We start from the raw sequence: 13,335 nt of genomic DNA on the forward strand, positions 1-13,335 counted from the left end.
ATTAATTAAAAAAATTAAAAAACTATCGGAGGTCGTTTTTGACATCAGAAACTGGCTTTAAATAACTTTACCGAAGGAAAATTTGTCCACTACAACTTTAGAACGATGAATGAAATTGGATATCAAATTTCCATTAAAAAACAATTAAAAAGCAATTAAGCGTGAATCGTGCGTGAAAGGTAAATTAAAATTGCGATAAAATTTTTTCGCGCGAGAAAAAATTTTTGAAAAAATTTGGAGACTTAAAAATCATTCCAAAAATAAAAAAAAAATCAAAATGTTCAGAGGGTCCAAACGCCCGAGTTTTATGTAACGCTATGTAACTTGCCCGAGATATCTCGGGCTTGGGGTTTACTTAAAAAGAAAATTTCTGTTAGCGAACCCTTTGTTAAATATTTCGAATATCACCACTGACTATTACCAAACTTATTTTGAAAATAAGTGTGTTCCTTTGTATTTCAAGTACAAAGGATCATATTTTTATGTATATAATCCTGAAAGACTCTATTATATATATATATATATATATATATATATAATTTGAAGAGGGTTGCAGGTTATATGTCAATTTTAAATTGCAATTTACATTGTGCTTCTGGAGTAATGGCAACTTCATGGGTTCAGGATATATGATTAGATGGGTTATGCAAGGTTGATACTGACATGCAAAAACACCTTATGTACTTACTCCAGCAAAGTTTAATAGAAATTACAAACATTTTTAGCTGTATTGAGAGACCTTCCTATAAAAGAATTGTTTTTTGAATGTTTATCAATGGAATGGCTTCTTTTTTTACTAGAGGAAGATTTCTCAATGTGGCCAAAAATGTTTGTAATTTTTATTAAACTTTGCTGGAGTAAGTACATAAGGTGTTTTTGCATGTCAGTGTCAATTGTGAATGATTCCAGTATATTGGTTAATTAAATTATGCAAAGATTTATTTTCTGTGGAGTATATGCCATCCTGGATTATATGCACTAAAATATGATACAAGTGTAATATATAAAAATTCTGAAAATATAATGCAAGATAATGATTAAAAAATTTTTAATCTCCAATAAAGAAAGTTTATCAAAAATGTTCAGAATATTAAATAATTATTTGTTTTTTTTTTTGAATTGTGGTTTGTTGTTTTCTTGAATGCATTAAAAATGAGTACACACAAAAAATTAAATATGTGAAAAACTATAAATTGAAATAAAAACATTAGATGTTTTTATATAGTAGTATATGGCTTAGAAGTAATAGTAGTTAGATTTTAAATAATATTTTATTTGCAGATTGCACTATTTAGACACAAAATAAAACATAATTTAATTACAACAATTATTTAAGACACTGCCCATTTATATCAATGCATTTATTACCTCTCTCACTAAAAACTTGCTTTAGATTTTCATATTTCTAACTTTTTATTGTTTGAGGGTTTTAAAGTTTAAATAGTCAAAATAATTATGTCAATTAATAACATGGAAGAAAAACTTTATTAGTAATCAAAATAATAATAATAATTAATAATATAACTGCATTATTATTATTTAGAATATTCTGTATGGCAGTGGTGGTTCATGACTGTGATAAGGGGGTGCTGAAAAACGATAGCATAACTAAAACTGATATTAAGGAGACCTGAGTTATAACATTCAAACATCATTATTTGTTTATAAGTTATTTATTTTGTTTATTTTATATTATTTTTATTTATTTACTTTATATAATTTTTCATCTATAACAAAATAAAGTTATTGCTTTATGTAATTTTTTGTTGTTTGTAGAAAAACTTTTACAGTATTTGTATTTGTTTATAGTAGTAATTTATTTGTATTAAAACATATGTGAATATATGATATTCTATACGGAAGGAGAGAGAAATATGTGGCAATCATCGTATGAAGACAAATATCCATTAAATGTTAAAAAATAGAAAATAATTATTTCAGTCTTGAAAGCAACATACTGTATATTTGCATAAGATCATACATTATTTTATCCTTTTCACAATACCACACAGAAGTAACAGTCTCTTGGCTTGAAGATCTAATAAAATCTTCATTAAAACAACAATAATAGATAATTTAAAAAATTTCACACAAAGTTAAAATTGATCAAATGCAGACTTTTTATTTTAGTATTTGGTGCTTTTAACAATAAAACAATGATAACAATTTTTCATAATAACTATGTCTTGTAGCTTTAATATATAACTACTTCAAACCTTCTGGTGGTACTTTTGAGTATTCACAAAAAATTATTTTCATAAGATCATACATTATTTGCATAATGAAAACATAACCCAACATTATCTTCATTTGAAGTTCAAGATGACTTACAAAGAAATATATAACTTTTTCATTGATAATTAAAAAAAATAGATAATTAAAAAATTGAAAATTTTTTAATTATCTATTATTGCTGTTTTAATGAAGATTTTATTAGATTGTCAAGCCAATAGACTGTTACTTCTGTGATATTGTGAAAAGGGTAAAAAAGAAAAGACTCAAAAAAGTTATACAGTGGTGCCTCACATAATGTACTTAATTCGTTCCAGGTGCACGTCCATTAAGTGAAAAATCCGTTATACGAAACGCATTTTCCCATAGAAATACATGTTAAAACATATAATTTGTTCTGCAGCATAAAATAACCATACTGTACCATAAAGAAATGAAAATAGAGCAGTCACCAATTATGTCGGGTAGTCAGATGTTGTGAGAAGGAAGTGGAGGAACACTTTCTTTACACATTCGTACAGATACAGACTTTTTACACATTGCAGCAGGTCTCTTTTTATTGTTTTTTAATCAGAGTCAGATTCAGGAGAGGCTACTGGAGCTTGCAGAGTCATCTCCTCTTGTTCCATCCTTTGTTTTTTTGGCAGCTTGCTTCTTGAAAAACATGTCTAAGGTGATCTGTTTCTCTCTCTTCTTCAACACCTGTCAGAAATGACGGGCAAGGGTGTCATTGTAGAGATCATTGATCCTGTTGGCCTCAGCTCTGTTTGGATAATGAGTGTTGGTAAACTCCTGAACCTCTCCCCATTTGACAAGAAAGTTTTTGTCAACTTTCACTCCTGATGATTTCTTGCTTTGTTTCAATTGAAATCACCTTTCTGTTTTTTTAGAAGCCATGATTTGCACAACACTTGAATAAATGTAAATACCCTGCACTGAGGTGATGTACGTAATAAACAAGGGAGCAAGCCGAATCCCAACGGGAGCTCTGTACTTCAGATATACTAATAATATATTCTAATAATACTAATATATTATAAAAATAGCAGATTGTCATTGGCAACGGCAAAAGAGTGGAAACATCATTAGCACTTGTTCGCAGAAAGACCGTTGTTTGCAGCGTCCATTATTTGAGGCGTACGTTATACAAAGCAACACTGTATATTTTTTGTAATTTGTTTTGTACCTCAAAATACTGTATATTGTTGTTACATCTCTTACTTGTAACAGTTACATTTTTGAGATTTTATTACAGGTTAAAATAACTAAAAACTAAAATTTGTTCGTTATTCTTTTAATTATAGGGTGTACATTTATGGGATTTAGAAGATAAAGTTTTAGTTAGAAAATTTCAAGGTGTTACGCAAGGTTATTACACAATTCATTCTTGTTTTGGGGGAATAAATCAAGTATTTATAGCAAGTGGTAGTGAAGGTAAGATTTGACATTTTATTAATTATTTTAATGAATATGTTGAATTATATTGAATCATTTGGGAAATTATTGCTTATACGTAGTTTTTCCTATACTTTCTTTATTGTAGTGTAATTCTTGTTTTATTATGAATAACATTAATTTATTTGTTCTCATATTATTGTTAGTAATTTAATTGTTTTGAATAAAATTTCTTAAAATTTATTTTTGAACTTTTTAATGCAAGTCAAAATATGAAAAAATTAGTGATTGTTCTTGATTTAAAAATTTGACTGATCCAATTATAATTGGATGTCTGTTTATCACAGAAAACAAATTTTAATGACACTAGTATTTTTAGTCTTATTGAAAGATTTTCTTCAGGTGTTTGTCACAACTTATGAAAGAACAGAAGAATAGAATGATATTATGACCAGAGGGTCAACACCTCTTCGATGCCTCATCAGGATTGACACCACCGCATCTCGGTTGACATGGAACCCGCAAAATAGGTCACATGAGCAGTCGCGTAACGGAGCATTCGGTTTCAGGATGGAGTGAGAGACAGTGCACTGGAAGTGACTCATGCAGAGGCCTCGTTAACAAAACATTTTATTTGTAAAAGACAAGAAATCCATGTTCATACAGTGCATCAATAGAGATAGCTAGGCCTAATGTCATGTTCGAGAGAGAGAGTTTACAGGATATGCGCATGACAATAAATACCTTGGGATAAGGATGATGTTTGGCAACAATCTGGCACTATTCAAGGTTCTCTGGATCGTATAATCAAGTATCTTGGTCATTTGCTGTAAAGTTCGTCTTCAAAATAAAAGACGTATCTGTAGATGAGGCAATATACGTTTAGCTGAGTATTCACAAGAATAAGGTGCACAAGAACTAAGTATATCTGTTTGAACTGAAATAGGCACTAGATAGGTGATGATATTCTTTTGAGGGACTGGCGACGACTGCCTAACTTTTTTGTTCTGTTCTATATTCAACTGATGAAATTGAGATATTAGGTCGGGAGGTGATGAGAAAGTGTTGTTTCTGGATCTGAGAACCGAACAGATGTTTTGCTCCCAGGTGTAAAAGTTGACAGTTATTTGATGAGATTGTAACTACGACGCAATGTTATGAGATAATATTGTAAACATAATGAAAGCCAGGATTTGGATCCTCATAATATAAATTAAATACAATTCGAACATTGCAAAACTCTACTGTACTTAAAAGTTTGTAAACTTGACTTAATTAGACTGAGGAAGTGAAAAGTTACCGAAAATGACAAGTTTTGCGGCATAATGATGATTCTAGACTAAATAATAGAATTTTCATAAAGGTATTATATATTCAAATTCATATACATATTAACTATGTAGCAATAGTGACTACTTCTATTTGTAGTTAAACTTTAATTGAAAACTATTGGCTACTTGGTGGCTACTTTTGAGTTAGTGACATTCATGTTGTGGCATTTTGCAATGACACCTTGGAAAAATTCTATAAAACAAAGGCTATATTCTTTGTTAACACATGGAATTGATGCTATTATCAAGTGTCATCAATGAAGAACAATAACTTATTTGATCCTAGTGTCAAGTTATAGAGGTAAAATTAGATTACATGTATTTTTTTTTTTTTTTTGGACAATATGACAAGTTTTATGGAATGTTGAGTTTCTGGAACTCTACTGTATTAATGTTCATAGAATTCTGGGAAAGAACACATATGCCAAACATCAAGCTATTAAAAAAATAATAAATAAACACAGGACGACAATTAAGGTTGTTTTTTTTTTTTTACTGTATCTTGTACATGGATCTCCATGCTGTAGATATAGTATCTGTATCTCAGGAATTAATGTATTTATGTTTTACAGTAGTCTTATATATTTCTAAGTTTCTTAAGTCATTGATGTTACAGCCATGATGTATTGACTCTGTCTTATTCCCAGTCATCACAAAATTTGTGAGGGGATGACTTCTTTTAAAGTATATACAGTCAAGTCCACTTAACGGAACATTGGATAAGGAAGCAGTCACTCAAGAGAACATTTTTCCATGTTTCCAGTTTTTTCTCTATGTTTTGTGTAGCAATCCATATAAGGGAGCACTATTCTAAGGAAGATTTATAAATATCTATCTTTAACCTTTCAACAGTGGACTAGTCAGGTATGGTTCTACCCCAGTAGTGAAGAATAAACATGGGAAATTTTTAAAGTAGTTTTCCATGCATTTTTTCTCATTACCGTTTCAGAAAAAGATTTTGTAAACAGTTATGTCTAGTAAAGAAAAGTCTTTTTTTATTGTTACATAATTCATTTTTTAGGTGAATTTTTTTGCGGTAGTTTCTGGCTACTTTTTGGTGATACCCCAAAAGAATTTAATGGATATATTTGTCCTTTACCACTGCCACACGATCGCCCTGAACGAATATATCCGTCCCTCACTGCTGAGTGGTTAATTAATTATAAGAACAGGATGCATGGTGACAAGGCTCTTTACACTACAGTATTTGTTGAAATATGCAATATTATTAAAAGAAAATGAGTGGAGGAAGATGAAGGTGCTGTACAAAGTGAAGATGGAATGGGAATTGTTCAAAACTCAACAAAACCTAATTTTCACAAAGAGGCATTGTTTCATTTATGCATAGTAAGAAGATATTTAGAAGAAAATTTTACTGACTATAATGCATTTTATGAAATCAAGGAAATGATTGAAAAGAAAGCTACAAGGAATTGTATCTAAAAGAAAATTACAGACTTCTTTAAGTAAATTTGTTTAAGTTGTTTATTGCATGAATAATTACCTTAGTGCATATTTGTAGGTTATTGTAAGAAAATTTGGTAAAAAAATAACTTTATTCTTGCAGTACTGTATTTATTTGTTTTTATATTGTATGTCCAATTAGAGAGCATTCAGAAATTTAGGGGCCAAGGTTATTCAGATCTTTTCAGCTAGGCTCCTACTGTATTTCTGGGAAGAAGTAAAAGTAATGTGATAATGAAGTAAGACGATAATGAATTTTAATGTTTCCAAATGTGTTGTAAGTTATGTAGAGTTTCTAAGACATGAAGGGATGGAGAGATTCTAATAGCATAAACAATCCCCTGGATAATCTTGTTACTTCAGATAAGGATGTTTAATGCAATGATCCCAAGGATGCTTTCTTAAACAGATTTAACTGTATTATGTGTCACGTATCCTTCATATTCTGACATTTATTTCAACAAGAATTTATATTGTTGAAGTGCAATTTAAAAAATTGCACTGTCATCCATCTGTCCTTCTGTAATCTTGAGAACAGAGTTAGGTAGATGAAAGTTGAGATAGATATGGAAAGCTTAAGGGCAGGAGGCTGCAGTTAACTATATACGAATGTCTGGTTTGCAGTGAAAGTCACAATATTTCAATTCAAAAATTTTCTCCTGAAAAGAGTTAGATAGATGACTGGCACAACTCTATTGCTAGCAGGAAAAGTATGATGTACAGGGCAAGACACTACTAATTTGAGGTGGAGAGCATATATTTTAAATTAAATAAATTAAAAATATGATTAAAAATTGCAGCCAGGCATTGTGATGATGTCAGAATAAATAATTGCTTATCTAATGTGTCAGTCTGCAAAATAAAAATTGTGATGATCTGGCAGCTAACATTTTCTGAAAAATTCATTATTTACTTTATACAATTTATTATAGTCTTTAAATATTTAATAAATAAAATTAGTTTCTCAAATTTAAATTTATTTATGGTTTAATATGATAGAAGAATCAATTTGGAAGTCTTCTTACAAACAGTGCTGTATGAAGCTTAGTAGCTGAAAGAAATGGGTAAAATATTAATCATGGATACAGGGATCCTTCATCAAAAATTCCAAAGTTTTTTTAAGAAAGCATACTGACACTAACAATAATTCTTACTTTTAACCTTGTAACCACAGTGGTTGTATAATACATTAGTGAACGTTTTTGACGTCCCTTCTGGGCTCTTCCTCAGACTTTTTCTATCGAATACTTTCTTTTGAGCCGTTTATCTTTCGAATCATTGACAAACTCTGGTACTCGAATAAATATTAGCCGGCATAGCTATGAATACCTATTTGTCTCCACACACCAGAATATACTAACAAATATTAAGTATTAAGGAGACGAATAAGTATTCATAGCTATGCCGGCTAATATTTATTCGAGTACCAGAGTTTATCAATGATTTGAAAGATAAACGGCTCAAAAGAAAGTATTCGATAGAAAAGGCCTGAGGAAGAGCCCAGAAGGGGCGTCGAAAACCGGAGTGGTTGTATAATTACAACCACTCCGGTTACAAGGTTAAAAGTAAGAATTATTGTTAGTACATTCCGGTGTGTGGAGATGAATAAGCATACTGACACAATAAGATGCTGCAGGAATGTAAAAAATAGACAAACATCATGTCAATATCAATATATAAACAGTCAAAATATTGTAATTTTCTGGTAATTATCACATCCATAGATGCCATATTTATTAATAAATCAGCAACTTATTTTACTGCATTTTGGAAATTACAATATTTCCCTCCTGAGTGATTTTCTTTCATACAAGCTAAACAAAAGACAGACAGTTATAGATAACAGATCATAGACAAACATCATTGTGGAATGATATGAAGAAATCTAATACAGACCTGAAGTCTCAAGCATTGTAAAATTCAGGAATGGGAATCACTGATAATGATTCCTGTATATTTGTGAATGGTTTTAACTTCTAACGTAATTATAACTAATTACATAATTAGGGATATCTTGATTTCTGATGACGAGTGACGATGGTGACAAAAAAGGGCAAATTTTTACTGATATATGGTCCCTGATTAAATAATGTACCACATAGAAAAGGTTTAATTAATTTTTACAGTATTTAATTGATATTTATTTTTAAAAAAGTTATTAAAAACCAAAATATTATGTAAGTTTCAACCTTGAATATTTGTTTTCTATTTATCTCAAACCCAGAAAACTGATTTCTGTTACAAGAAATTCATAAATGTGCTGTGTCTTTTTACAAATCAGTTATTTATAAATAAATGAATAATTTTGAAAAAAAGTTTATTTAATTTTTGTTTTATATCAAGTAATTCCTAAAGTCAAATTACTCTTTCTTTCATCATCATGAAAACTTTAAAAAGTTCTTAATTAATATATTATAATAAAATTAATTCATATTTTAAGTTATAAAATTTCATTTGTAATTTGTTTGGATAAGTTGACACAGCATTATTTATCATGTATTTTGCTTTTATAGACAATAAAGTATATGTATGGCACATAAAACGTGAAGTGCCAATTGCAGTTCTTGTTGGCCACACCCGTACTGTAAACTGTGTTGCATGGAATCCTACTTATCCTAGTATGTTAGCAAGTGCATCTGATGATGGTACTATACGTATCTGGGGACCAGCAGAAAGGTATCGCGTAAAAGGTACTGATTTTTAAACATTTTTTTAAAATTTAACTTAATTTTTTTTATATATAAATTTAATCTGCTAAACTATTCACTCCACTCACTTTCTATTTTTACTAAACAAGTTTGTTAAACTGACTTTAATTCAAAATATTTAGAGAATATCCTAAATCTTCAATTCAAGTATTTTATTCTACAGTTGACAGTATCACTTCATATATTGAAAATCATGTATCACAATATTAAGTAAGGCCAAGAACACACATGCATAAAATTGTGTGGTAGAAAACTGAATCAGAAATCAGGTTTCGATTCAGTTTCTGTTTTATGCTTTTATGCCGGAACACACATATGTAAAAATTCTGACTGAATAGGAAATGCCACTGCCACTAACAGTGCTACATTTTATTAATTTTTTTTCTCTCATATATCTTTGTACCTTCCATTTTTTCTCTGCTGTTTCTGCTATAATTTAGAAAATTTAAATTAATAGACTTGTATTCCGAATTGAAATAATGTGTGATCTAAATACTATATATTGATTCTACTAGACCTACTTATTTGAAATTTAGCACCTGTGGCCATCCATAAACTTTGTTTAAATACAGTGTCTTTATACATGTCACTTTTTTGTCATAAAGACACTGATATGGTCGAAAGGATTTAATAAAGTCTTCTGTTTCATTTATTTTTCGTTTCTTGGAGACCATCACAATTGTAGGGCTAACCACCATTGCCACCATTATTAGAATAAAAATCACGTGTTTACTCTGACCTCACAAAAAAGACTTCTCTTTATTGGATGAATTTTGGCATAAAAATTTTACCCACGTAAAAAGTAGAGACATACTCTACTCTTTTTTTCAGTTATTTTTCAGCCAAAATTTCAGAAAAATTTTATGCTTTCTGTTTTATACTAGATTTTACGCATGTGTGTTCCAGGCCTAACATACAAATTAAAAAAACACCTTCAATAAATTACAAAGCAATTGTAATTTATTTAAGGTGATTTGGATAATTGGAGGGCACAGTTTTTATACATTAGACTATTGATAACCAAAGTGCAGGATGTTGGTCTACCTCTTCCAATCCCCTTGACTCCCAAAAATCCCATGTGCAAGCACACACAAACATACAGATACATATATATATACTACAGTTAATAATCTCTATATAATAGACCACTAGGGGAAAGTAATGATCCAATAATGCCAGCTATTCATTGTATACAAAAATGTCAACTATAAAAAATTTTTAAATGCGATATGATGATAAGAGAGATAAACATTCCAATGAGAAATACTTTTAGGAAGGAAGGAAATGGGGATATAAACAATAACTGGCAGATACTGTCTAGCAGTCATAGTCTGATATTCTCAAATACTGTATTTCTATTCCTTGGAGAAACAGATTTAGTTTTTCTTTTCTAAAATCCATTGTATTGGGGTCCATATAATCAACAGTATATATAATATAAAATACAGCATTACAAGTAAAGAATAAATAATCATAAAATATCGTATTAGTGATTAAGATAATTTATTTATTTCCTATAAAAATTTTTAATTTTTTAATTGTTTAAAATTTGATATATAAGCAGTGACATTACTTATTAACAAATACAAGAGTCTTTTTACAAATTGGAGATACAAGAAATAAAATATTAAATCTTAAATTTGCAAATTTGCATGCTACTTTATAGTGGGTCATCATGCATTATAGTGAATCATTCCACTTTGAGTTGTCTGGTGCATATTATAAATCACATTATAAGTTAGGTAAATTCCACACTAAATGAATTTGCATTAATTGAGATACTCTTGTATTATTTAAAAAGGTTTTATTATCAGAGCTGTTGTTTTAAATTAGAATTTTAAAGCATATTTTTTTAATGAATTATTTGATTTCTATCATAAAATTGTTTTAAAAAATTGTTTTATATCAACAGGATATCAAGATAGCATTCTTTGTAAAAATAAATAAATAACTGATATATGAAATTCCATTGTAATTTAGTTACCATCGGTGAAGAATTATATTTTGATTACAGTAATTGTCAGAAGATTTATGATTTTATATAATGATAGATAGATTTTTAGCTTTGTGAAAATATTATTTGACAAATATATAAATTATTTATTCATTTATTATTTCTTACTTGATTTGTAATATAAATCTTAATAATGAATTTAGAAATAGAAAAATAGAAATATTGCAAATAAGCACTTTTTGCAGATATTTTTCTTTTATATTTCGTTTTTCAATTTTATAGAAGGCAGAAATGGCCTATTTAAAATATTTTGCAAAAAAAATAAATAAATAAATAAAAAAGTGTATAGTTTAGCACTGCGTGCATTTTAGGCTGTTGAATGTGTGTGTATAACCAAGATTAAATTGCCAAGCTCTAACAGTAGTAGGATTAATTCGATATACTGCTATCCAAAATTAATCACGTGTCTTACATATGTATGCAAGTGGTGGTCAAAAAGTTAGAATATTATAAAAATATAAAAAGTAATCAACTTTTGAAATTGATAAATTGGACGTAAGAAAGACCTTATAAAGACCTTTTTTAATCATATCCGTTGAGAGTTCGGCCAGATCCACATGGAAGGTGGCAGACCGATAATGAAAAATTTCGGGGATTGCTTACCCGTATTCGATTCTGGGTCCCTCAGAGCGTTAGAAATGAAACCTAATTATATCGACCATCTGGCTTTAGAAAGGATGTTTACTATTTTCAAGTTGGAACTTTTTTCACAATATGATAAACTTTTAGAAGTATCTCAAGATTTCCTAATATTCAAATAATGTATTTTTAAAATTTAAAGAAATAAAGTATGTATCCCACGCCAAAGTACGCTAGTTAGGGTATCAATTAGAAAAATAATAATAATAAAGGTTGTGCGCTATTTGTTTTATTATAATCACATGCTAGTTCATATTAGCAACTTCTGTATTGAGTAAAACCAGAGTAATCTACAGTTATTCAAACCAGATATTTATTTAGATCCTTACAAAACAATCTACTTTAAAAAGTTATGAATTTCCTGGTGAAGTATTTTTATCCCTACCAGTAGATAAGATCTCTTTCCAAAATTCCGGCGTTTTGGCGTTATCAGGGTGTAGGTCAATGAACACACATAGGGGATTGTCCCGGGTAAACCGGAATAGTTCGTCACCCCCCACTTAATTAAAAACGTAGCGGTAAGGTCGAATCCTGCCTTACACATAATAATGTGCAAAACGGTTTTCCTTTATTAAATATAAATTATTTTTTTAAATAAGCTTATAATAACTAACAGATCATAAATTTTTTTTCCAGAACAATCGTCGAGTAACTCCGACACGGGTGTATAATAAAAGGAGTGCACTAGTTTGATTTCTATTAATTCACTCAACATTTTGGGGCCTTTGAAGAATGCAACCGACGTTAAATCGAGTGGCATTCCCACCTCTGTTTCGATCCATTTTTTAAAGTAATTCCCTGACAGTTATCGAAAAAGTTATACATATATATGTATATTATATTATATTGCGATGATCATCGCAACATAATATTTTCTGTTATGAGTTTTTATTGTCAATCTGTTGGAATATTATGGAGAGAAAATTCCGAATACTTAATTTTTCAAAAAAGAAAAGAAAAAAAAAATCGATTACTTCCGGGAATAAATTAGTTTTTGTACATAATCCACGTCGTCGTGTTAATGATGGAGCTGGATTTTTAAAAATTCTCTTTTTCCCGGATCGTTTCCTAACGTTCGGTTGTTGTAATTCTTACCAGTTTAAGTTGTTTGATCGTGTAATTAATTTGTATAAACATATTATTGTTTTTTTAAAAAAAATCGATTCGCGTTACCGGATTTCCTATAGATAATTTAAAAAAGAAAAAAACAAAAGCTATATTCGTTTTATAATCAGAACCGCCCATCGTGTAGAAGAATTGGAAATCACGACGTGTAGGACAATTACCATTAATCCAATAATGTTTTATGTTTATTAAATATATATATATATATAAATATATTTATTTATTAATGTATTTGTAACTAAAGAATCCCGAAATAGTTTTGTATTTAATAATTTCCTATATTCCCTGCTCAACGAAAGAATTGAGATAGCGTTAAAACTGTTGTATGATAAGGGTATTCACGTTTAGCTATCTCTCGTCATTAATAATGCCTTTACGATTAACTTAACAGTTAATTATCTTTAATGGAAAAAAAATAGCAAAACGA

General features: G+C 29.4%; 1 protein-coding gene across 1 annotated transcript in view; it reads left to right on the forward strand.

Annotated features, from left to right (window-relative positions):
- LOC111632697 (WD repeat-containing protein 26-like) overlaps nucleotides 1-12,578 on the forward strand; it is a 13,830-nt gene extending 1,252 nt beyond the window's left edge. The window contains exons 2-4 of the mRNA XM_023377198.1: nucleotides 3,537-3,666; nucleotides 8,936-9,112; nucleotides 12,420-12,578. Coding sequence (XP_023232966.1) covers nucleotides 3,537-3,666; nucleotides 8,936-9,112; nucleotides 12,420-12,454 — 342 coding nt within the window. The 3' untranslated portion in view covers nucleotides 12,455-12,578. The remainder of the gene's footprint in view (nucleotides 1-3,536; nucleotides 3,667-8,935; nucleotides 9,113-12,419) is intronic.
- Nucleotides 12,579-13,335: the final 757 nt, after the last annotated feature.

The sequence above is a fragment of the Centruroides sculpturatus genome, unplaced genomic scaffold (assembly GCF_000671375.1).
Source record: "Centruroides sculpturatus isolate CEXI.00-Female unplaced genomic scaffold, Cexi_2.0 scaffold787, whole genome shotgun sequence".
Taxonomy (NCBI): domain Eukaryota; kingdom Metazoa; phylum Arthropoda; class Arachnida; order Scorpiones; family Buthidae; genus Centruroides; species Centruroides sculpturatus.